The sequence below is a fragment of the Salvelinus alpinus genome, chromosome 24, assembly GCF_045679555.1.
Source record: "Salvelinus alpinus chromosome 24, SLU_Salpinus.1, whole genome shotgun sequence".
NCBI classification, from domain to species: domain Eukaryota; kingdom Metazoa; phylum Chordata; class Actinopteri; order Salmoniformes; family Salmonidae; genus Salvelinus; species Salvelinus alpinus.
Window position 1 is genome coordinate 48,497,092 of NC_092109.1, and position 26,882 is coordinate 48,523,973.

Sequence of the window (26,882 nt, forward strand, 5' to 3'; positions counted from 1 at the left end):
TGTCATTATGTCATCAATCTCAGCTGTCATTATGTCATCAATCACCAGCTGTCATTAGGGTCATCAATCACCAGCTGTCAATAGGTCATCAATCACCAGCTGTCATTAGGTCATGAATCACCAGCTGTCATTAGGTCATCAATCACCAGCTGTCATTAGGTCATCAATCATCAGCTGTCATCAGGTCATCAATCACCAGCTGTCATTAGGGTCATAAATCACCAGCTGTCAGCAGGGTCATCAATCACCAGCTGTCATTAGGGCCATAAATCACCAGCTGTCATTAGGGCCATAAAACACCAGCTGTCATTAGGGCCATAAAACACCAGCTGTCATTATGTCATCAATCACCAGCTGTCATTAGGGTCATCAATCACCAGCTGTCAATAGGTCATCAATCACCAGATGTCATTAGGGTCATAAAACACCAGCTGTCATTAGGGCCATAAAACACCAGCTGTCATTAGGGTTATCAATCACCAGCTGTCATTAGGGTCATAAAACACCAGCTGTCATTAGGGTTATCAGTCACCAGCTGTCATTAGGGTCATGAAACACCAGCTGTCATCAGGGTCATAAATCACCAGCTGTCATTAGGTCATCAATCACCAGCTGTCAGCAGGGCCATAAAACACCAGCTGTCAGCAGGGTTATCAATCACCAGCTGTCATCAGGGTCATAAATCACCAGCTGTCATTAGGTCATCAATCACCAGCTGTCAGCAGGGCCATAAAACACCAGCTGTCAGCAGGGTCATCAATCACCAGCTGTCATTAGGGCCATAAAACACCAGATGTCATTAGGGTCATAAAACACAAACTGTCAGCAGGGTCATAAATCGCCAGCTGTCATTAGGGCCATAAAACACCAGCTGTCATCAGGGTCATAAATCGCCAGCTGTCATTATGGCCATAAAACACCAGCTGTCATTATGTCATCAATCACCAGCTGTCATTAGGGTCATCAATCACCAGCTGTCAATAGGTCATCAATCACCAGATGTCATTAGGGTCATAAAACACCAGCTGTCATTAGGGCCATAAAACACCAGCTGTCATTAGGGTTATCAATCACCAGCTGTCATTAGGGTCATAAAACACCAGCTGTCATTAGGGTTATCAGTCACCAGCTGTCATTAGGGTCATGAAACACCAGCTGTCATCAGGGTCATAAATCACCAGCTGTCATTAGGTCATCAATCACCAGCTGTCAGCAGGGCCATAAAACACCAGCTGTCAGCAGGGTTATCAATCACCAGCTGTCATCAGGGTCATAAATCACCAGCTGTCATTAGGTCATCAATCACCAGCTGTCAGCAGGGCCATAAAACACCAGCTGTCAGCAGGGTCATCAATCACCAGCTGTCATTAGGGCCATAAAACACCAGATGTCATTAGGGTCATAAAACACAAACTGTCAGCAGGGTCATAAATCGCCAGCTGTCATTAGGGCCATAAAACACCAGCTGTCATCAGGGTCATAAATCGCCAGCTGTCATTATGGCCATAAAACACCAGATGTCATTAGGGTCATAAAACACAAACTGTCAGCAGGGTCATAAATCGCCAGCTGTCATTAGGGCCATAAAACACCAGCTGTCATTAGGGTCATAAAACACCAGCTGTCATTATGGCCATAAAACACCAGATGTCATTAGGGTCATAAAACACCAGCTGTCATTAGGGTCATCAATCACCAGCTGTCATTAGGGTCATAAATCACCAGCTGTCATTAGGGTCATAAAACACCAGCTGTCATTAGGGTCATCAATCACCAGCTGTCATTAGGGTCATAAAACACCAGCTGTCATTAGGGTCATTAATCACCAGCTGTCAGCAGGTCATCAATCACCAGTTGTCATTTTGTCATCATTTAGCAGCTGTCATTAGGGTCATCAATCACCAGCTATCATTAGGTCATGAATCACCAGCTGTCATTAGGTCATCAATCACCAGCTGTCATTAGGTCATCAATCACCAGCTGTCATTAGGGTCATCAATCACCAGCTGTCATTAGGGTCATAAAACACCAGCTGTCATTAGGTCATCAATCATCAGCTGTCATTAGGTCATCAATCACCAGCTGTCATTAGGGTCATCAATCACCAGCTGTCATTAGGGTCATAAAACACCAGCTGTCATTAGGTCATCAATCACCAGCTGTCATTAGGTCATCAATCACCAGCTGTCATTATGTCATCAATCACCAGCTGTCATTAGGTCATGAATCACCAGCTGTCATTAGGGTCATAAAACACCAGCTGTCATTAGGTCATCAATCACCAGCTGTCATTAGGTCATCAATCACCAACTGTCAGCAGGGTCATCAATCACCAGCTGTCAGCAGGGACATAAAACACCAGCTGTCATTTGTTATCAATCACCAGCTGTCATTATGTCATCAATCACCAGCTGTCATTATGTCATCAATCACCAGCTGTCATTAGGGTCATAAAACACCAGCTGTCATTAGGGCCATAAAACACCAGCTGTCATTAGGGCCATAAAACACCAGATGTCATTAGGGTCATAAAACACAAACTGTCAGCAGGGTCATAAATCGCCAGCTGTCATTAGGGCCATAAAACACCAGCTGTCATCAGGGTCATAAATCGCCAGCTGTCATTATGGCCATAAAACACCAGATGTCATTAGGGTCATAAAACACAAACTGTCAGCAGGGTCATAAATCGCCAGCTGTCATTAGGGCCATAAAACACCAGCTGTCATTAGGGTCATAAAACACCAGCTGTCATTATGGCCATAAAACACCAGATGTCATTAGGGTCATAAAACACCAGCTGTCATTAGGGTCATCAATCACCAGCTGTCATTAGGGTCATAAATCACCAGCTGTCATTAGGGTCATAAAACACCAGCTGTCATTAGGGTCATCAATCACCAGCTGTCATTAGGGTCATAAAACACCAGCTGTCATTAGGGTCATTAATCACCAGCTGTCAGCAGGTCATCAATCACCAGTTGTCATTTTGTCATCATTTAGCAGCTGTCATTAGGGTCATCAATCACCAGCTATCATTAGGTCATGAATCACCAGCTGTCATTAGGTCATCAATCACCAGCTGTCATTAGGTCATCAATCACCAGCTGTCATTAGGGTCATCAATCACCAGCTGTCATTAGGGTCATAAAACACCAGCTGTCATTAGGTCATCAATCATCAGCTGTCATTAGGTCATCAATCACCAGCTGTCATTAGGGTCATCAATCACCAGCTGTCATTAGGGTCATCAATCACCAGCTGTCATTAGGTCATCAATCACCAGCTGTCATTAGGTCATCAATCACCAGCTGTCATTATGTCATCAATCACCAGCTGTCATTAGGTCATGAATCACCAGCTGTCATTAGGGTCATAAAACACCAGCTGTCATTAGGTCATCAATCACCAGCTGTCATTAGGTCATCAATCACCAGCTGTCATTAGGTCATCAATCACCAGCTGTCATTAGGTCATGAATCACCAGCTGTCATTAGGGCCATAAAACACCAGCTGTCATTAGGTCATCAATCACCAGCTGTCATTAGGGCCATAAATCACAAGCTGTCAGCAGGGTCATAAAACACCAGCTGTCATTAGGTCATCAATCACCAGCTGTCATTAGAGTCATCAATCACCAGCTGTCATTAGGGTCATAAATCCCCAGCTGTCAGCAGGGCCATAAAACACCAGCTGTCATTAGGGCCATAAAACACCAGCTGTCATTAGGTCATGAATCACCAGCTGTCATTAGGTCATCAATCACCAGCTGTCATTAGGTCATCAATCACCAGCTGTCATTAGGGTCATCAATCACCAGCTGTCATTAGGGTCATAAAACACCAGCTGTCATTAGGTCATCAATCATCAGCTGTCATTAGGTCATCAATCACCAGCTGTCATTAGGGTCATCAATCACCAGCTGTCATTAGGGTCATAAAACACCAGCTGTCATTAGGTCATCAATCACCAGCTGTCATTAGGTCATCAATCACCAGCTGTCATTATGTCATCAATCACCAGCTGTCATTAGGTCATGAATCACCAGCTGTCATTAGGGTCATAAAACACCAGCTGTCATTAGGTCATCAATCACCAGCTGTCATTAGGTCATCAATCACCAACTGTCAGCAGGGTCATCAATCACCAGCTGTCAGCAGGGACATAAAACACCAGCTGTCATTTGTTATCAATCACCAGCTGTCATTATGTCATCAATCACCAGCTGTCATTATGTCATCAATCACCAGCTGTCATTAGGGTCATAAAACACCAGCTGTCATTAGGGCCATAAAACACCAGCTGTCATTAGGGCCATAAAACACCAGCTGTCATTAGGGCCATAAAACACCAGCTGTCATTATGTCATCAATCACCAGCTGTCATTAGGGTCATCAATCACCAGCTGTCAATAGGTCATCAATCACCAGCTGTCATTAGGTCATCAATCACCAGCTGTCATTAGGTCATGAATCACCAGCTGTCATTAGGGCCATAAAACACCAGCTGTCATTAGGTCATCAATCACCAGCTGTCATTAGGGCCATAAATCACAAGCTGTCAGCAGGGTCATAAAACACCAGCTGTCATTAGGTCATCAATCACCAGCTGTCATTAGAGTCATCAATCACCAGCTGTCATTAGGGTCATAAATCCCCAGCTGTCAGCAGGGCCATAAAACACCAGCTGTCATTAGGGCCATAAAACACCAGCTGTCATTAGGTCATCAATCACCAGCTGTCATTAGGGTCATCAATCACCAGCTGTCAATAGGTCATCAATCACCAGCTGTCATTAGGGTCATCAATCACCAGCTGTCATCAGGGTCATAAGTCACCAGTTGTCATTAGGGCCATAAAACACCAGCTGTCATTAGGTCATCAATCACCAGCTGTCATTAGGGTCATCAATCACCAGCTGTCAATAGGTCATCAATCACCAGCTGTCATTAGGGTCATCAATCACCAGCTGTCATCAGGGTCATAAATCACCAGCTGTCATTAGGGCCATAAAACACCAGCTGTCATTATGTCATCAATCTCAGCTGTCATTATGTCATCAATCACCAGCTGTCATTAGGGTCATCAATCACCAGCTGTCAATAGGTCATCAATCACCAGCTGTCATTAGGTCATGAATCACCAGCTGTCATTAGGTCATCAATCACCAGCTGTCATTAGGTCATCAATCATCAGCTGTCATCAGGTCATCAATCACCAGCTGTCATTAGGGTCATAAATCACCAGCTGTCAGCAGGGTCATCAATCACCAGCTGTCATTAGGGCCATAAATCACCAGCTGTCATTAGGGCCATAAAACACCAGCTGTCATTAGGGCCATAAAACACCAGCTGTCATTATGTCATCAATCACCAGCTGTCATTAGGGTCATCAATCACCAGCTGTCAATAGGTCATCAATCAACAGATGTCATTAGGGTCATAAAACACCAGCTGTCATTAGGGCCATAAAACACCAGCTGTCATTAGGGTTATCAATCACCAGCTGTCATTAGGGTCATAAAACACCAGCTGTCATTAGGGTTATCAGTCACCAGCTGTCATTAGGGTCATGAAACACCAGCTGTCATCAGGGTCATAAATCACCAGCTGTCATTAGGTCATCAATCACCAGCTGTCAGCAGGGCCATAAAACACCAGCTGTCAGCAGGGTTATCAATCACCAGCTGTCATCAGGGTCATAAATCACCAGCTGTCATTAGGTCATCAATCACCAGCTGTCAGCAGGGCCATAAAACACCAGCTGTCAGCAGGGTCATCAATCACCAGCTGTCATTAGGGCCATAAAACACCAGCTGTCATTAGGGTTATCAATTACCAGCTGTCATTAGGGTCATGAAACACCAGCTGTCATTAGGTCATCAATCACCAGCTGTCATTAGGGCCATGAAACACCAGCTGTCATTAGGTCATCAATCACCAGCTGTCATTAGGGTCATAAATCACCAGCTGTCATTAGGGCCATAAAACACCAGCTGTCATTATGGCCATAAAACACCAGCTGTCATTAGGGTCATAAATCACCAGCTGTCATTAGGGTCATAAATCACCAGCTGTCATTATGGCCATAAAACACCAGCTGTCATTAGGGTCATAAATCACCAGCTGTCATTAGGGTCATAAAACACCAGCTGTCATTAGGGCCATAAAACACCAGCTGTCAGCAGGGTCATAAAACAAAGAAAGGGAAAGAACAGTAACACAAGACACATTATACTGGGAACAAAATGTTCAGATTAAAATATATTAATGAACACCATGCGTCTGACATGTAGAATATGGAATCCTGTTTGTTTAATGCTTTTCTTTCTGTCATGGAAAAAGTATATCTTTATCATCGAAGAAACTTGAATCAGTGATGCTAGTCTACAAAGAGACTCATCTAGCGATTCCATTACCTCCTGTAATTCGCGCAAGGAAAATTCAGGCAGAAGTCGATGGAAAATGGTCACATTCTAAGCTACAGGAAGTAATCGCATTCTGAGTCATAAGTTGGGGAAACTTCTATCGGCTACTTTCCATTCCATGTCCAGTTTCATAAGCGATATAAACAACAAAGTAAATCACTAAAGAACAACTTTAATGAAGTTAGACGGTAGTATTTTGGCTGTTCAACATAAATTCTTCAATAGCATAACCAGTTTGATGCATCTTATTGGAAATATTTTGTTATGATAATGTTAAGCATATCAGTCTTAGGGCTGGCTAACGCTACCACACATTCATAGATCTTACCTTGCACATATTGTGTAGACCCGTGCTGGATTTAGGAAATTTGTTGAGCTTTTTGAATAATTCCTTATTTATATTTTAATTCAGGATGAAACCTCTCTCCTGGATGAAACAATTGATCAGTCACTCTCCCCCATCCTCACCTACAGGTACTCCTGGCTGGCTGAGTTAGTGCTGTAGAGCCTATTTTTTCAGCCAATGCAAACACAATACTATTTTTATTTAATTGAACCTTTATTTAACTAGGCAAGTCAGTTAAGAACAAATTGTTATTTACAATGACGGCCTACTTGTAAAGCCCCCCTGGCCAAACCCTCCCCTAACACAGAATAAATTGGTCCAATTGGTTGCCGCCCTATGGGACTCCCAATCGCGGCCGATTGTGATACAGCCCAGGATCGAACCCGGGTTTGTAGTGATGCATCTAGCACTGCGAAGCAGTGCCTTAGACCGCTGCACCACTCTGGAAATATTTAGAATATCTAGTTTATTCAAATGTTATACTGACTTGCTTTTGAAAGAAATCCTGAACATGCTGCAAAGCAATTGTGGTCCCACAGAGAGACCCTGTTTATAGTGTCTGTAGGCTTTCCAGGGACTTTTTCAAGTGTATTTTTATCTAGACATAAAGTAACTACTCTCAGGTTTCAGGTAAGACCCAAGTGCAGACTGTGCAGAAGTAACAATGTTTATTGTAACAGGGGCAGGCAAACGACAGGTCAAGGCAGGCAGGGGTCGATAATCCAGAGTAGTGGTACCAAGGTACAGGACGGCAGGCAGGCCCAGGGTCAGGTCAGGCAGAGGTCGGTAATCCAGAGTAGGGGCAAAGGTAAAGGACGGTAGGCAGGCTCAGGGTCAGGGGCAGGCAGAGGGGGCAGGCAGAAGGGCTTGGAGTCAGGAGAGGCAAGGGTCAAAACCAGGAGAGCGAGAGAAGAGAGACTGGAAAAAGTAGGAGGTGAGACAAAAACCGTTGGTATGCTTGAACAAACAAGAAGAACTGGCACAGACAGACAGAAAACACAGGTATAAATACCCAGGGGATAAGTGGGGAAGATGGGCGACACCTGGAGGGGGTGGAGACAAGCACAAGAACAGGTGAAACAGATCAGGGCGTGACACTACTAGACATTTACACAATTGTATTTATTTCACCTTTCATGAAAGATGACCTCTCTCCTCGATGACAAAGAAGAGAAGTACTACTAGAGAAAGGGAAAGGGGGATACATAGTCAGTTGTACAACTGAATGCATTCAACTGAAATGTGTCTTCCGCATTTAACCCAACCCCTCTGCTCACCACAGCTGTGTCCCTGACCAGAGCATGCCCATCAAAACATACAGACGTATCTGTACAGCCCCTTTACTGTGACATGAACCCAGGCTACCTGTATTCCCCTTGCCTGACGTTTGTTCTGCATATGTTTCATGTCTGTCTGAGTAAAGCTGGAACAAATAGGCCGTGGGTCTGTGTTCAGAACTGCTACCAATACATTTATTTGATTTGTTTTTGGAGAATGGAAATGCCTGACCTGTGCATTGACACCTCTCAACTAGATAGAGTGTATAGCTTGTTGTTGGTGATAGGTTGATGTGTTCAAGGGGTCACAGAGTGCCAAGCCTTTGCACTGCTGATTGGTTAGTTCAGTGGAGCCAGATCTGTTTCTCTGCTTCTGGGCTGTTGGAGAGGGGGGGGGGGGTAGTTGAGTGAGCTGGGGCCTTTTATGAACCTGTCTATGGGAGCCTGTCAGCTCGTGACATGATGAGAGCCAGTGAGAGAGATTACCTGAACGATAATTTGTGAATAGTTCTATAAACATGCTTCTATTTAAAACTTCTTCAGGATCGGAGTCCCCTGCGGGACGGTTGAGCTAACGTAGGCTAATGCCATTAGCATGAGGTTGTAAGTAACAAGAACATTTCCCAGGAAATAGACATATCTGATATTGGCAGAAAACTTAAATTATTGTTAATCTAACTGCACTCTCCAATTTACAGTAGCTATTACAGTGAAAATATACCATGCTATTGTTTGAGGAGAGTGCACAATTTTGAACATGAAAAGTATTAATAAACAAATTAGGCACATTTGGGCAGTCTTGATAGAACATTTTGAACAGAAATGCAATGGTTCATTAGATCAGCCTAAAACTTAGCATATACACTGCTGTCATCTAGTGTACAAAATCTGCACCTGGGCTGGAATAATATAATATGGCCTTTCTCTTGCATTTCTAAGATGATAGTACAATTTTTTTTTTTTAAACGGTTGTTTCTTTCTTTGTATTATCTTTTACCAGAACTAATGTGTTATATTCTCCTACATTCCTTTCACATTTCCACAAACTTCAAAGTGTTTCCTTTCAAATGGTACCAAGAAAATGCATGTCCTTGCTTTTTTTATTTGACTAGGCAGGTCAGTTAAGAACAAATTCTTATTTTCAATGACGGCCTAGGAACAGTGGGTTAACTGCCTTGTTCAAGGGCAGAAGAGCAGACATGTACCTTGTCAGCTCGGGAATTTGATCTTGCAACCTTTTGGTTACTAGTTCAACACTCTAACCACTAGGCTACGCTGCCGCCCCGCTTCAGGGCCTGAGCTACAAGCAGTTAGATTGGGGTATGTCATTTTAGGCGAAAATTGAAAAAAAGAGGTGGATCCTTATAGGTTTTTGACAATCTCAAACACTAATGAAAGCATGAAACAATTATTATCTTCACTAAACATTTTGTCATAAAAAATGAAGTTCCAAAGGCTGGGCCTAATATACAATGCACTTTTTCCACATTTTGTTATGTTACAGCCTTATTCTCAAATGGATAAAAAAAAAAGATTCCTCGTCAATCTACTCACAATAACCCAAATGTATTTATTAACTAAAAATATAAAAAATCTGAAATATCACATTTTCCATAAGTGTTCAAAACCTTTACTCAGTACTTTGTTAACTTCTTGCAACTATAGGGGGTGCTGTTCCGCATTAGCATATTTGGGTCTCCAAATTAAACTGCCTCGTGCTAAATTCTTGATCGTACAATATGCATATTATTGTTATTATTGGATAGAAAACACCTTCTAGTTTCTATAGAAGTTGGAATTTTGTCTCTGAGTGGTACAGAACAATTTCTACAGCACTTTTCATGACAGGGTTCAGATTTCAGAAATTTTTACCTCTGATCTGGAGTCTGTTTTTAAGGCGACAGTGAATGCTATGAAGAAACCGACACTGCCTACGTCTTCCTCTGGGTGTCTGTACGTCATCACGTTTTGAATGAAATCGATGGGACATTCACAGCCATTATAAAAGACCAAAATGTATAGGCACCGCCCTTTCTCGTCGTGCGCCTGAAGCGTGAAGGCCATCGGACTTGCCTCGTTCCAAATCGTTTTTTAGAGAGTGATATTTCTCCGGTCATGTTTTCAGTCGTTATAGTTGTTAAAAACATCATAATGTAGTTAATTTGAACCGTTTTATAGCAATTTATATCCGTTTAGTGCGATTTTGAGGAATTTCTTTGTCGTGCCCTTTTTAGCTTTGGAAACGTTTCGGGGTGTCGGTCGTTGGTGGTGGACATTTCGAAGGACAGAGGACATCTATCGACCAAAAGACGTTTATAACATAGAAAGGATACATTGCCCAAGAATATGATGGAAGAACAGCTCAAAGTAAGCAATATTTAATATGATAAATCGTGTTTCTGTCGAAATATTTTAAACGCATATTTCGCCATTTTGTTTGGTATAGCTTCACTTGGCGAACCCTGTATTGAAAAGTAAGGATAATTTTAAAAATGTAAATCAGCGGTTGCATTAAGAACTAATTTGTCTTTCGATTGCTGTCAACCCTGTATTTTTTAGTCAAGTATATGATTAGCTTTCAATTAAACTAGATCACTCTGATAGATGACGTCAGACATATTGAGGCTTGATTTCCTAGTATTTTTATTGTGTAACCACGGTTTTGTATGGCTAAATATGCACCTTTTCGAACAAACTGTATATGTATGTTGTAAAATGATGTTACAGGAGTGTCATCTGAAGAATTCTGAGAAGGTTAGTGAAAAAATTAATATATTTTGGCGGTGATTACGTTATAGCGCTCTTTGGCTGGAATCGATGCTCTGGTAACGTTTGCACATGTGGTATGCTAACTTATCGATTTATTGTGTTTTCGCTGAAAAACGCTTAGAAAATCTGAAATATGGTCTGAAATCACAAGAACTGGGTCTTTCCATTGCTATGCTTTGTCTATTTTTATGAAATGTTTTATGATGAGTAAATTGGTCATACACGTTGCTCTATCTAGTAATTCTAGTCGGATTTGTGATGGTCGGTGCAATTGTAAACTGTGATTTCTACCTGAAATATGCACTTTTCTCTAACAACACCTATCCTATACCATAAATATGTTATCAGACTGTCATCTGAAGAGGTTTTTTATAGGTTATTGGCTATCAATATCTTAGTTGAGCCGAATTGGTGATAGCACCTGAAGGAGTAAGAAACTGATGGAGTTAGAAAAGTGGTGTATTTTGCTAACGTGTTTAGCTAATAGATTTACATATTGTGTCTTCCCTGTAAAACATTTGAAAAATCTGAAATGGTGGCTTTATTCACAAGATGTGTATCTTTCATCTGGTGTCTTGGACTTGTGATTTAATGATATTTAGATGCTACTATCTACTTGTGAAGCTATGCTAGCTATGCTAATCAGTGTGTGGGGGGGGTGGGGGGTGATCCCGGACCCGGGGTAGAGGCTCGTGAAAGGTTAAAGCACCTTTGGCAGCGATTACAGCCTTGAGTCTTCTTGGGTATGACGCTACAAGCTTGGCACACCTATATTTGTGGAGTTTCTCCCATTCTTCTCTGCAGATCCACTCAAGCTCTGTCAGGTTGGATAGGGAGTGCTGCTGCACAGCTATTTTCAGGTCTCCCCAGAGATGTTCGTTGGAGTTCAAGTCCGGGCTCTGGCTGTGTCACTCAAGGACATTGAGACTTGTCCCAAAGCCACTCGTGCTTTGTTTTGGCTGTGTGCTTAGGGTCCTTGTCCTGTTGGAAGGTGAACCGTCGCCCCAGTCTGAGGTCCTGAGTGCTCTGGAGCAGGTTTTCATCAAGGATCTCTCTGTACTTTGCTCCGTTCATCTTTGTCTCAATCGTGACTAGTCTCCCAGTCCATGCCACTGAAAAACATCCCCACAGCATGATGCTGCCGCCACCACCATGCTTCACCGTAGGGATGCTACCAGGTTTCCTCCAGACGTGATGCTTAGCATTCAGACCAAAGAGTTCAATCTTGGTTTCATCAGACAAGACAATCTTGTTTCTCATGATCTGAGAGGATTTTGGGCCTTTGGCAAACTCCAAGCAGGCTGTCATGTGCCTTTTACTGAGGAGTGGCTTCCATCTGGCGACTCTACCATAAAAGCCTGATTGGTGGAGTGTTGGAGAGATGGCTGTCCTTCTGGAAGGTTCTCCCAACTCCACAGAGTAACTCTGGAGCTATGTCAGAGTGACCATCGAGTTCTTGGTCACCTTCCTGACCAAGGCCCTTCTCCCCATTTGCTCAGTTTGGCTGGGCAGCCAGCTCTAGGAAGAGTGTTAGTGGTTCCAAGCTTCCAATCTGATGGAGCCCACTGTGTTCTTGAGGACCTTCAATTCTGGAGAAATGTTTTGGTACCCTTCCCTAAATATGTTCCTCGACACAATCCTGTCTCGGAGCTCTACGGACAATTCCTTCGACCTCTTGGCTTGTGTTTTGCTCTGACATGCACTGTCAACTCTGGGACCTTATATAGACAGGTGTGTGCCTTTCCAAAACATGTCCAATCAATTGAATTTACCACAGGTGTACTCAAATCAAGTTGAAGAAACAACTCAAGGATGATCACGGAAAACAGGATTCACCTGAGCTCAATTTCGATTCACAGCGCAAACGGTCTGAATACTTATGTAAATTATGGGGTATCGTGTGTAGATTTATGAGGAAAGTTTTTTATTTAATCAATTTTAGAATAAGTCTGTAACATAACAAAATGTGGAGAAAGTCAATAGGTCTGAATTCTTTCCGAATGGACTGTATATGCAAGGTCAGTTCCAGGGTCAGCTCCAATACCATATTTACAATATGCAGGGATACTGGAGTGGTAGTGGTAGATATGTACAGTATAGGGGTCAGGATATATGACAAACAGAGAAGCAGCAGCAGTGTATATTATAATTGTATGTAAGTCCCCCAGTGATGTACTGGACTGTCCGCACCACGCTCTGTAGCGCCATGCGATTGAAGGCGATGCAGTTGCCGTACCATGCAGCCAGTCAAGATGCTTTCAATGGTGTAGCTTTATAAATTTGAGGACATGAGGGCCCGTGCCAAATCTATTCAACCTCCTGAGGGGAAAGAGGCACTGTTGCATCTTCTTCACAACTGTGTGTATGTGGACCATTTTCCGTTCGTTAGTGATTTGGACACTGAAGACCTTGAGGCTCTCGATCTGCTACACTGCAGCTCTATCAATGTAGATGGGGGCATTCTCGCTTCCCTGTTTCCTGTAGTACACGATCAGCTCCTTGGTCTTATTGAAGTTGAGGGAGAGGTTGTTGTCCTGGCACCACACTACCAGGACACTGACCTCCTCCATGTAGGCGTGGGTGAACAGGGAGTACAGGAGGGTACTAAGCACGCACCCCTGAGGGGCCCCAGTGTTGAGAGTCAGCATGGCAGACGTGTGTTGTCTACCCTCACCACCTGGGGCCGGCCCGGGTGCAAAGGGAGGAGTTCAGTCCCAGGGTCCTGAGCTTGGTGATGAGCTTGGAGGGGTCTGTGGTATTGAACGCTGAGCTATAGTTAATTAACAGCATTGTCATATAGGTGTTTCTCTTGTCCAGGTGGGTGAGGGCAGTTTGGAGAGCAATTGAGATTGTGTCATTTAAGGATCTGTTGAGGCGTTATGCAAATTGGAGTGGGTCTAGGGAGCCTGGGATGATGGAGTTAATGTGAGCCATAACCAACCTTTCAAAATACTTTTTGAATACAGATGAAGGGTGGTACTCAGGGCGGTAGTCATTGTGGCAGATATAATTAGAGTTTTTAGGAACAGGAATGATGATGGTCAGCTTAAGACATGTGGGGATTACAGATGGGGACAAGGAGAGGCTGAAAATGACTGTGAAAATGTCTGCCTGCTGTTCTGCTTATGTTCTGAGAATGCGCACTGGAATACCGTTGGGCCCCGCAGCCTTGGGTGTTGACCTAATTGAAAACCTTACTCACGTCGGCCTCAGAGAGCATGATCTCCCAATGGTCATGCACAGCTCAGATCTAAGTGCCAATGCTATTTAGCAAACTCCATGCATTTACATTTGTTGGATGCGTGTGTGTTAAAACATACCTGTTGTTGTAGAACCAGACATATTGACTGGGAGGGTTGGACTGGGCCTGGCAGAGCAGAGAGACCGTCTGTCTCTCCTGAGCAGAGTATCCTCTGTCTGTTATACTGTAGGGAGTCACATCTATCTGGGGAATATCAGGACCAACTGGGGAGAAGAAAGGGAGATACATTGTCAGCTGTACAACTGAAATGTGTCTTCCGCATTTAACCCAAGCCCTCTGAATCAACATCCACAGCTTCAGCATCCAGGGAACAGTGCCTTGCTCGTGGGCAGAATGACAGATTTTTACCTTGTCAGCTCAGGGATTCGATCCAGCAACCATTTGGTTACTGGCCCAACGCTCCTACCCGCCAGGCTACCTGCCGCACACAAACACACTGTGGCAGACCAGGGGGTTTGGTCAAGACGTTTACACACATCAGACACAGACAGAGTATGATTAGCTCGGTTTCAAGGGTGTTAATTTAACTTCTTCGGGCTAGTATTCGGAAGTTTGGATGATTGAGGTGCCCAAAGTAAACTGCCTGTTACTCAGGCCCAGAAGCTAGGATATGCATATAATTGGTAGTATTGGATAGAAAACACTCTAAAGTTTCCAAAACTCTTAAAATAATCTATGTGAGTATAACAGAACTGATATGGCAGGTGAAAACCTGAGGACAATCCATCCAGAACTTTTTTTTTTCTTCAGTTTACCTCTGATTACAATGGCTGGGATTGGGAATATAATAGGAAGTCCTCCCAGATTGCAGTTCCTAGGCCTAGGCTTGTTTTTTGAAAAATGAGCTAGAATTTGTAGTTTTTCTAAGTGGCTCCCATTTTGGCTGTAGTGTTTGTAGCACGTTCTGGTGAGTGCGCGTACTTCGTTATTTGTCTCCGGTATTCTCCGTCTTAAATTGTATTGTTTATTTACATAATAGGGTACCTGAGGATTGATTAGAAACGTTGTTTGATATGTTTGGAAGAAGTTTATTGGTAACTTACGGGATTCATTTGTATGCATTTTGAAAGAGGGAAACCGGTGGATTACTGAGTCTAGCGCGCCAATGAAACTGACTTTTTTGGGAAATAAAGAAGGACTTTATCGAACAAAAGGACCATTTTTTATGTAGCTGGGACTCTTGTGATTGCAACCAGATGAAGATCTTCAAAGGTAAGTTACTTATTTTATCGCTATTTCTGACTTTCGTGACACATCTGCTTGGTTGGAAAATGTATGTAATGCTTTTGTGTGCCGGGCGCTGTCCTCAAATAATCGCATGGTGTGCTTTCGCCGTAAAGCCTTTTTGAAATCTGACAACGCGGCTGGATTAAGAAGAAGTTAAGCTGTTAAATGATGTATGACACTTGTATTTTCATGAATGTTTAATATTACGATTTCTGTCATTTGAATTTGGCGCTCTGCAATTTCACCGGATGATGGGTCAGGTGGGACGGTAGCGTCCCAATGATCCGTAACAAGTTAAATAATAAATCAAAAAGAAAAAGATAGGTTTCCCCCATGAGACCCTCTCTGGGATACCGTCTTCTGGGCTCCGGGTCTTGTCGGGAACAAAAACTGAACTCCCTCCTCATGCCTCTGCAGCTGTCCCCAACTATATGGGAGTCCTTTCCTTCCCCACTCTCCCTGTGTGCTGCCATTCTGGCAGCTTTATGGGCCTTGCACAGCTGGTGAGCAATCAGCCCTTGATTACTCACCAGCTCCCAATCAGCCCCAATTAGACATGGCCGGAGAGCCCGTCGAGACCTGGCCCATCCAGCAGATGGAGCCATCGCCTCGTGATGTATACTCCGTCTGTCACCAGGCCTTGACGAGTCTACCTCTGGTGGCTGACCTGCTGTACGCCACAACACACGCTTTCCGATTTGGTCCTGCCGTACATACCTACACGTACGCTACGGTCACAAGACGCAGGCCTCCTAATTGTCCTTAGAATTTCTAAGCCAACAGCTGGAGTCAGGGCATTCTCCTGTAGAGCTCTATTTTTATGGAATGGTCTGCCTACCCATGTGAGAGACGCAGTCTCGGTCTCAACCTTTAAGTCTATACTGAAGACTCATCTCTTCAGTAGGTCATATGATTGAGTGTAGTCTGGCCCAGGAGTGTGAAGGTGAACGGAAAAAGCTCTGGAGCAACGAACCGCCCTTGCTGTCTCTGCCTGGCCGGTTCCCCTCTCTCCACTGGGATTCTCTGCCTCTAACCCTATTACAGGGGCTGAGTCACTGGCTTACTGGTGCTCTTCCATGCTGTCCCTAGGAGGGGTGCGTCACTTGAGTGGGTTGAGTCACTGACGTGATTTTCCTGTCTGGGTTGGCGTCCCCCCCTTGGGTTGTGCAGTGGCGGAGATCTTTGTGGGCTATACTCGGCCTTGTCTCAGGATGGTAAGTTGGTGGTTGAACATATCCCTCTAGTGGTGTGGGGGCTGTGCTTTGGCAAAGTGGGTGGGGTTATATCCTGCCTCATTGGCCCTGTCCGGGGGTATCATCAGATGGGGCCACAGTGTCTCCTGACCCCTCCTGTCTCAGCCTCCAGTATTTATGCTGCAGTAGTTTATGTGTCGGGGGGCTAGGGTCAGTCTGTTATATCTGGAGTACTTCTCCTGTCTTATCCGGTGTCTGTGAATTTCAGTATGCTCTCTCTAATTCTCTCGTTCTCTTTTTCTTTCTCTCTCTCGGAGGACCTGAGCCCTAGGACCATGCCTCAGGACTACCTGGCATGATGACTCCTTGCTGTCCCCAGTCCACCTGGCCGTGCTGTTGCTCCAGTTTCAACTGTTCTGCCTGCGGCTATGGAACCCTGACCTGTTCACCGGACGTGCTACCTGTCCCAGACCTGCTGTTTTCAACTCTCTAGAGACAGCAGGAGCGGTAGAGATACTCTTAATGATCGGCTATGAAAAGCCAACTGACATTTACTCCTGAGGTGCTGACTTGTTGCACCCTCGACAACTACTGTGATTAATTATTATTTGACCATGCTGGTCATTTATGAACATTTGAACATCTTGGCCATGTTCTGTTATAATCTCCACCCGGCACAGCCAGAAGAGGACTGGCCACCCCTCATAGCCTGGTTCCTCTCTAGGTTTCTCCCTAGGTTTTGGCCTTTCTAGGGAGTTTTTCCTAGCCACCGTGCTTCTACACCTGCATTGCTTGCTGTTTGGGGTTTTAGGCTGGGTTTCTGTACAGCACTTTGAGATATCAGCTGATGTAAGAAGGGCTATATAAATACATTTGATTTGATTTGATTTGGTGGAGGTAGACGCATCAGAGGTTGGTGTTGGAGCTGTACTGTCTCAGAGGGGTGAAGACAAGAAGCTTCACCCTTGCGCCTTCTTCTCACACCGGCTTACCCCGGGCCAAGAGGAACTACGATGTGGGGGATCGTGAACTCCTAGCGGTTAAGATGGCATTGAAGGAATGGAGACACTGGCTCGAGGGGGGCTTCTCAACCGTTTCAAGTGCTTACGGACCACAAAAATCTGGAGTATATCCAGCAGGCGAAGCGGTTGAACTCCAGACAAGCTCGATGGTCTCTTTTCCTCAATCGATTCCAGTTTATCCTCACCTATCGGCCCGGGTCGAAGAATCACAAACCAGATGCCTTGTCTCGAGAAGATACTGACATGCCTGTCCTTCCTGCCGCTAATATTGTCGCCCCAATCTCGTGGCAAGTTGAGGATACCGTGAGACGAGCTCAAGCTATCGAACCGGGTCCGAAAGGAGGTCCTGCCAATCGGTTGTTTGTCCCCAAGGCAGCGAGGACCCAGGTCCTTCTGTGGGGGCACTCCTCTCGCCTCACCTGTCACCCGGGCGTAGGTCGCACCTTGGAGTTCATCCAGCAAAAGTTCTGGTGACCCACCATAAAAGAAGACATTGCCACTTTCGTCAAGGCCTGTCCCGTGTGCTGCCAGGGCAAATCTTCTCACCTCCGCCTTCAAGGACTCCTTCACCCTTTATCTATTCCCCACCAACCCTGGTCCCATATCTCGTTGGACTTTATTACTGGCCTTCCTCCGTCCCATGGTAATACTACTATCCTAGTCATCATCGACAGGTTTTCTAAGGCGGCCAGGTTCGTCCCCTTGACTAAGTTACCTTCTGCCAAGGAAACGGCTGAGTTGGTAATTAACCATGTGTTCCGAGTCTTCGGCATTCCTCAAGATATGGTTTCCGACAGAGGTCCCCAGTTCGCCTCAAGGTTTTGGAAGGCCTTCTGCCAACTCATAGGGGCCACAGCCAGTCTATCTTCAGGGTACCACCCGGAGTCCAACGGCAAAACCGAGAGGATGAATCAAGAGCTGGAAACTGCCCTCAGATGTATGGCCTCCAACAATCCGTCCACATGGTCGTCCTTCATTGTTTGGGCCGAGTACGCGCACAACACCTTGCGCTCCTCCTCCACTGGTATGTCCCCGCACGAGAGTCAGTTTGGCTATGCCCCTCCATTGTTCCCGGACCAGGAGGCAGAAGTCGGAGTGCCTTCAGCCTTGAAGTTCATCAGACGCTGTCGGCTTACGTGGAGGAAGACCCGTCTTAATCTTCTGCGTTCCTCACAGCGGTACCAACGACAAGCCAACAGACGTCGCCGTCCCGGGCCTACCCTGCGCCCCGGCCAGAGAGTCTGGCTCTCCACAAAAAACTTACCGCTACGGGTGGAGTCTCGCAAGCTGTCCCAGAAATACATCGGTCCCTTTAAGGTTGCCAGGAGAGTGAACCCCGTTACATATCGCCTGCACTTACCCAGATCCCTTAAGATTAATCCCACGTTTCACATTTCCTTATTAAAACCTGTTGTTTTTTCTCCCCTTGTCCCGACAGGCAGACCTCCCCCTCCGCCCCGTGTCATCGGAGGCCAGCCGGCTTATACCGTCCATCGGATACTGGATTCCCGCCGGGTGCAGCGGTCCTGGCAGTATCTGGTGGACTGGGAAGGCTACGGTCCCGAGGAGCGCTCCTGGGTTCCTGCCAAAGACATACTGGACCCTGACCTCATTCGACAGTTCAGGGTCCTCCACCCCGAGAAAGCTGGTAGGAACGTCAGGAGCCGTTCCTAGGGGGGGATTCTGTCAGGATTTGGCCAGGATTGTTCCGGTTTTGGCCACTAGATGCCCCCATTGTGCTTTTTTGACCCTTTTGTTTTCCCTTGTTTCCAGTTATTATTTGCACCTGTGCCTCGTTTCCCTTGAATGTATTTAAACCCTTAATTTTCCTCAGTTCTTTGCTCTGTGTTTGAATGTTAGCACCCAGCCCTAGCGATGCTGTGAACATTTGTTGCTCCAGTTGGACTCTCTTGTGGTACTCTGTTTTTGTTCTCATTTATTTATTTTTTGATTATTCTTTTGAGGCTTTTTCCTGCTGTACCTACCACCTTGTGGGTTTACCTTTTGACTTGGAGGATTACCTTTTTCTCTTGGAATTACTTTTGACGTTGTGGATTTATATTTTTGCCTGAAGAACTTTCCTTTTTACTTTATTAAAACAACGTCTCAAGTACTGCTGTGTCTGCCTCATCTTCTGGGTTCTCAGTTTGCTAAGTGACTGTTTCTCACACCGGAGACCCGAGTACGTAACCGGGTCCTGACAGTTACAAACACACTACGTTACCCAAGGTACGCAACACACACACACTACGTTACAAACACACACTATGTTATACACACTACATCAGCAAAGTATCCTCTCTCTAGCCCCATTTATGCCTGGTTCTAGGGTTCAGAGTTAGGGGTAGTGTGTAGGGTTTAGGGTGCAGTGTGTAGTGCGTATACTGACGACTAGGGCTGATAAACAATTCATTTATTAATGCGATTAATCTCATGATTTCTGTAGTTAATTCCGATTTAATTGCAATTTTAAAATTTGCTCAAATTTAAAAAGCAATGCATTGAGTTCCAGGCATACTATGCGTTGATTGTAAGGGACGGAAACACAACATATCTGTATAAGAATGTTTTTTTAACAGCTATTAATGCTCCCAATGTTTCAGTAGGCCTTCCCCCTCTTATTAGTGTTTCAGTAGACCTACTTCCTCCTATCAATGTTGCAGTAGACCTAGTCCCTCTTATCAATGTTGCGGTAGGCCTACTCCCTCTTATCAATGTTGCAGTAGGCCTACTCCCTTTATCAATGTTGCAGTAGGCCTACTCCCTCTTATTAGTGTCGCGGTAGGCCTACTCCCTTTATCAATGTTGCAGTAGGCCTACTCCCTTTTATTACGGCTGCGGTACGCCTACTCCCTCTTATTAGTGTTGCGGTAGGCCTACTCCCTCTTATTAGTGTTGCGGTAGGCCTACTCCCTCTTATCAATGTTGCAGTAGGCCTACTCCCTCTTATTGGTGTTGCGGTAGGCCTACTCCCTCTTATCAATGTTTCAGTAGGCCTACTCCCTTTTATTAGTGTTGCAGTAGGCCTACTCCCTCTTATCAATGTTGCAGTAGGCCTACTCCCTCTTATAAGTGTTGCGGTAGGCCTACTCCCTCTATTCAATGTTGCAGTAGGCCTACTCCCTCTTATCAATGTTGCAGTAGGACTACTCCTTCTTATCAATGTTGCAGTAGACCTACTCCCTCTTATTAGTGTTGCAGTAGGCCTACTCTCTCTTATTAGTGTTGCAGTAGGCCTACTCCCTCTTATCAATGTTGCAGTAGGCCTACTCCCTCTTATCAATGTTGCAGTAGGCTTACTCCCTCTTATCAATGTTGCAGTAGGCCTACTCCCTCTTATCAATGTTGCAGTAGGCCTACTCCCTCGTATCAATGTTTCAGTAGGCCTACTCCCTCTTATCAATGTTGCAGTAGGCCTACTCCCTCTTATTATTGTTGCAGTAGGCCTACTCCCTCTTATTAGTGTTGCAGTAGGCCTACTCCCTCTTATCAATGTTACAGTAGGTCTACTCCCTCTTATTAGTGTTGCGGTAGGCCTACTCCCTCTTATCAATGTTTCAGTAGGCCTACTCCCTCTTATTAGTGTTGCAGTAGGCCTACTTCCTCTTATCAATGTTGCAGTAGGCCTACTCCCTCTTATTAGTGTTGCGGTAGGCCTACTCCCTCTTATCAATGTTGCAGTAGGCCTACTCCCTCTTATCAATGTTGCAGTAGGCCTACTCCCTCTTATCAATGTTACAGTAGGCCTACTCCCTCTTATTAGTGTTGCAGTAGGCCTACTCCCTCGTATTAGTGTTGCAGTAGGCCTACTCCCTCTTATCAATGTTGCAGTAGGCCTACTCCCTCTTATCAATGTTGCAGTAGGCCTACTCCCTCTTATCAATGTTGCAGTAGGCCTACTCCCTCTTATTAGTGTTGCAGTAGGCCTACTCCCTCTTATCAATGTTGCAGTAGGCCTACTCCCTCTTATTAGTGTTGCAGTAGGCCTAGTCCCTCTTATCAATGTTTCAGTAGATCTACTCCCTCATTTTTTAAATTTAATTTAAAATTTAACCAAGAAGTGCTCATTGAGATTTGAAATCTCTTTTTCAAGAGCGTCCATGCCTAGATAGACAGCACCAAGTCACTACACCATTACACACAGACAACATGAAATACTACAGGTAATCTAGTAAAAACCACAGGAATCACAGGAGTAGAACACACATTGAACAGCAAATTAAAAACATTGACAGGTCAAGGAATCAGCCTCCAAATCCGTCATCAATGATTTTAAAAGTTCTTCAAGTTTGAAAGTATTTTGTAAGGTGTTCCAAGCTGATTGCGCAGAGTACATAAAAGCCCTTTTACCAAATTCAGTTCGGACATTTGGAACAGTTGGCAGGATAAAGTCCTGCAAACGAAGAGAGTTCTCACCACATTTCTGAACAATAAAAATGCCCAAATAAAATGGTAGTAAACCCAAAATGGCTTTGTAAATAAAAGTATACCAGTGACTGAGCCTACGAGTGATTGGATTTGGATTTTGCAGTTTAAAATAAATCTCAATGCTCCATGGTAAAGTGTAAGAGTTGACACTGGTAGACGAGAAGCGGGTACAGGGAGTGAACATTTAATTACCAACGGACATGGAACAGGGCAGCGTCTGGACAGGAACACATAACGACATCAATGCTGACACAGGGAACAAACGTCGGAGCAGACAGAAGTAGGGAAGGCAATCAACAAAGTGAAGGAGTCCAGGTGAGTCCAGTGAGCGCTAATGCGCGTAATGAAGGGCAGCCCGGTGCTCTCGAGCGCCAGAGAGGGAGAGCGGAGCAGGCGTGATATAAAGGGTGTCAATTAGAAAATACCATTAGTTTAGTTTTGTCAGCATTGAGAATAAGCTTCAATTGACACAAGGTATCTTGAACAGTTTAAAAACAGTTCTGGATGCTTTTGTGAGAGACGAGGCACAACAATAAATAACAGTATCATCAGCAAAACATTGAAGGAGTTGGATCACCCCCTTTAAAAAGTGGTAGGACAAATGCTGATTTCCAGATCCTTGGAATTGCATTACATTCCAGTTTTAGATTGAACAGATACAGTATGTAAGTGGATCAGCTGGTTTGAGAGGGAGAACAGACAGAAGAGGTGTGAGAGGGAGAACAGACAGAAGAGGTGTGAGAAGGAGAACAGACAGAGGAGGTATGAGAGGGAGAACAGACAGAGGAGGTGTGAGAGGGGGAACAGACAGAAGAGGTGTGAGAGGGAGAACAGACAGAGGAGGTATGAGAGGGAGAACAGACAGAAGAGGTGTGAGAGGGAGAACAGACAGAGGAGGTATGAGAGGGAGAACAGACAGAGGAGGTGTGAGAGGGGGAACAGACAGAGGAGGTATGAGAGGGAGAACAGACAGAGGAGGTATGAGAGGGAGAACAGACAGAAGAGGTGTGAGAAGGAGAACAGACAGAGGAGGTATGAGAGGGAGAACAGACAGAGGAGGTGTGAGAGGGAGAACAGACAGAAGAGGTGTGAGAGGGAGAAGAGACAGAGTAGGTGTGAGTGGGGGAACAGACAGAGGAGGTATGAGAGGGGAAACAGACAGAGAAGATATGAGAGGGAGAACAGACAGAAGAGGTGTGAGAGGGAAAACAGACAGAGGAGGTATGAGAGGGGGAACAGACAGAGGAGGTATGAGAGGGGAAACAGACAGAGAAGGTATGAGAGGGAGAACAGACAGAAGAGGTGTGAGAGGGAAAACAGACAGAGGAGGTATGAGAGGGGGAACAGACAGAGGAGGTATGAGAGGGGAAACAGACAGAGGAGGTGTGAGAGGGGGAACAGACAGAGGAGGTGTGAGAGGGAGAACAGACATGGAGGTGTGAGAGGGAGAACAGACATGGAGGTGTGAGAGGGAGAACAGACATGGAGATATGAGAGGGAGAACAGACATGGAGGGGATCCCAATAAAATAATAAAAAATAATAAATACTCCCACACCCTCTCTCACTTACTACCTCTCTTAAACACATCGTTTCTCAAACATACACATACACCCCACTCTTGCATCCTACCTTTGAACCACATCTCTTTGAGCAGCGTAAGTGGTCAGGTTATCAGTTTGTTATCTAGCAAGCTAGCTAGCTATGTAGCATGACTGAAATGTTGTTTGTTATCTAGCAAGCTAGCTAGCTATGTAGCATGACTAAAATGTGGTTTGTTATCAAACCAAAAAATAGCGGCCTGCGAGTAGTTTGAAACGACCCACTACATGGTTAATTTAAACTGACGTTATATAAATGCTTACGAATCCGCTGTAGAAAGAAAAAACTAACTTTTGAATGATTTGGACTAAAGGCACAGCTATGCAATTGCCCAAGAATTTAATGTAGTCTGTAGCAGTGTTTCGTGTTGTGATGTGCTTAAAAGCTCCAAGCGGAAACATTTTGGCTAAAAAAAGGTTCAGTGCGGTAAAGAGATGGAGATGCAATTGACAGCAGTTTAAAAAATTACGCCGCCAATCATGTCTTGCGTTAATAATTTATTAACGATAGCAGGCTAGGTGTTAACTTTGACAGGCCTAATACTAACAGATGATTTCACTCCAGATGGGTTAGAAGTTAGGGTTCATCATTACAGGTAGTGTGTAGGGTTTAGGGTGAAGTGTTCGGTGTGTAGTGCGTATACTAACAGATAATGTCCCCCCCAGATGGGTTAGTTAGGGTTCATCATTACAGGTAGTGTGTAGGGTTTAGGGTGAAGTGTTCGGTGTGTAGTGCGTATACTAACAGATGATGTCCAGCCAGATGCGGTCGGACCGTTCCTGGTTGACCTGGTTCCGGGCCACACAACGGTACCAGCCTGTGTGGTTACGGTTGACTTCTGTCATGTTGAACATGCTGCTGTTGCCCTGGGAGATGGTGCTGACCAATCCGCTGTGTGTCTCATGCTCCCACAAGAAGTAAAGCGACCCTGTGCCGTTCTCCAGGCCGCAGCGCAGCCACACCAAAGATCCCTCCGCCGGAGACGCATCACTCAGCAGAATATAGGGTTTACTGACAGGGACTACACACACACACACGCATGTACACACACACACACACACACACACACACACACACACACACACACACACACACACACACACACACACACACACACACACACACACACACACACACACACAGACACACACACAGACACAGACACACACACACACACACACACATACATATTAGTGTAGTAGTGGTAGTAGTAGTAATTGTTGTAGCAGTTGTAGTAGTAATAGTAATATTAGTTGTAATAGTAGTAGTAGTAGTAGTAGTAGAAATACAGTAGTAGTAGTAGTAGCAGTAATAGTAGTAGTAGCATTACTCATAGTAGTAGTAGTAGTAGTAGTAGCAGTAGTAGTAACAGTAGTGGTAGTAGTAGCAGAAGTAGTACAGTCATACTAGTACATTAGTATTATTAGTAGAAGGTGTAGAAGCAGTAGTAGTAGTAGTAGTAGTAGTAGTAGTAGTAGTAGTAGTAGTAGTAGTAGTAGTAGTAGTAGTAGTATTAGTAGTAGTAGCAGCAGCAGTAGTAGTGGTATAGTAGTAGTAGTAGTGGTAGTAGTAGTAGTAGTAGTAGCTGTAGTAGTAGTAGTGGTGGTAGTAGTAGTAGTAATAGTAGTAGTAGTAGTATTTTTTTTGACATTTTTATTTTATTTAACCGTTATTTAACTAGGCAAGTCAGTTAATAAGATGATAAGATGGCACTGAAGAGGATGGCTGACCTTAAACATGCTCCTAACCAACTGTGCTATTTTCATTTTTTAACTTATTTTGTACATAAGGTAGATACTACCGTCTCCTATGACTGCAATAACTTCTGGCCATCAGAACAGCGATTACTCACCACGAACTGGAAGAAACTTTTTCCCTTAACAAGTCCGACGAGTAGGATATACTGCTTTCCTGGGAACAGGCCCAAATCCCTGTCATTTGCGTGAAGAAAAGACTGAGGAAAAGAGGGCGCAGATCGGGGTGCCTTCTGAGAATCCGTAGGCGAGCGAGTAAACTCACCCTGCCATCCGTTCTACTTGCTAACATGCAATCATTGGAAAATAAAAGTGATGACCTACGATTAAGATTATCCTACCAATTGGACATTAAAAGTTGTAACATCTTATGTTTCACTGAGTTGTGGCTGAATGAAGACACGGATAGTATAGAGCTGGCAGGATTTTCCATGCACCGGCAGAACAGTAAGACGAGGGATGAACAGTCTGGTAAGACGAGGGATGGAGGTGTGTGTCTTTTTGTCAATAACAGCTGGTGTGCGATGTCCTATATTAAAAGAAGTCTCGAGGTATTGCTCGCCTGAGGTAGAGTACCTCATGATAATCTGTAGACCACACTATCTACCAAGAGAGTTCTCATCTATATTGTTTGTAGCTGTCTATTTCAAACCACAGACCGATGCTGGCACTAAGACCGCAATAAACAATAAACTCTATAAGTCCATAAGCAAACAACAAAATGCTCATCCAGAAATCAGTTTTACCACATTTTTACCAGGATGTCACATGTGCAACCAGAGAAAAAAAAACTCTAGACCACCTTTACTCCACACACAGAGATGCGTACAAAGCTCTCCCCCGCCCTCCATTTGGCAAATCTGACCATATTCTATCCTCCTGATTCCTGCTTACAAGCAAAAACTAAAGCAGGAAGTACCAGTGACTCGCTCAATACGGAAGTGGTCAGATGACGCGGATATTACGCTGCAGGACTGTTTTGCCAGCACAGACTGGAATATGTTCCGGGATTCATCCAATGGTATTGAGGAGTATACCACCTCAGTCATCAGCTTCATCAATAAGTGCATCGACGAAGTCGTCCCCACAGTGATCGTACACACATATCCCAAACAGAAGCCATGGATTACAGGCAACATCCGCATCGAGCTAAAGGCTAGAGCTGCCGCTTTCAAGGAGTGGGAGACTAATCCGTTATGCCCTCAGACGAACCATCAAACAAGCAAAGCGTCAATACAGGATTAAGATTGAATCCTACTACACTGGCTCTGATGCTCGTTGGATGCGGCAGGGCTTGAAAACTATTACGGACTACAAAGGGAAACCCAGACGCGAGCTGCCCAGTAACGCGAGCCTACCGGACGAGCTAAAAGCCTTTTTTATGCTCGCTTCAAGGCAAGCAACACTGAAGCATGCATGAGAGAACCAGCTGTTCTGGATGACTGTGTGATAATGCTCTCAGTACCCAATGTGAGCAAGACCTTTAAACAGGTCAACATTCACAAAGCCGCGGGGCCAGACAGATTACCAGGATGTGTACTCAATTACTCATTACCAGGACGTGTACTCAAAGTTGT

General features: G+C 44.7%; 1 protein-coding gene across 1 annotated transcript in view; it reads right to left on the reverse strand.

Annotated features, from left to right (window-relative positions):
* LOC139551922 (V-set and immunoglobulin domain-containing protein 10-like 2) overlaps window positions 1–26,882 on the reverse strand; it is a 138,516-nt gene that overhangs the window by 81,429 nt on the left and 30,205 nt on the right. Inside the window, exons 4-6 of the mRNA XM_071363259.1 lie at window positions 24,297–24,572; window positions 14,139–14,283; window positions 13,493–13,588 (exon numbers count right to left, since the gene is read on the reverse strand). Coding sequence (XP_071219360.1) covers window positions 13,493–13,588; window positions 14,139–14,283; window positions 24,297–24,572 — 517 coding nt within the window. The remainder of the gene's footprint in view (window positions 1–13,492; window positions 13,589–14,138; window positions 14,284–24,296; window positions 24,573–26,882) is intronic.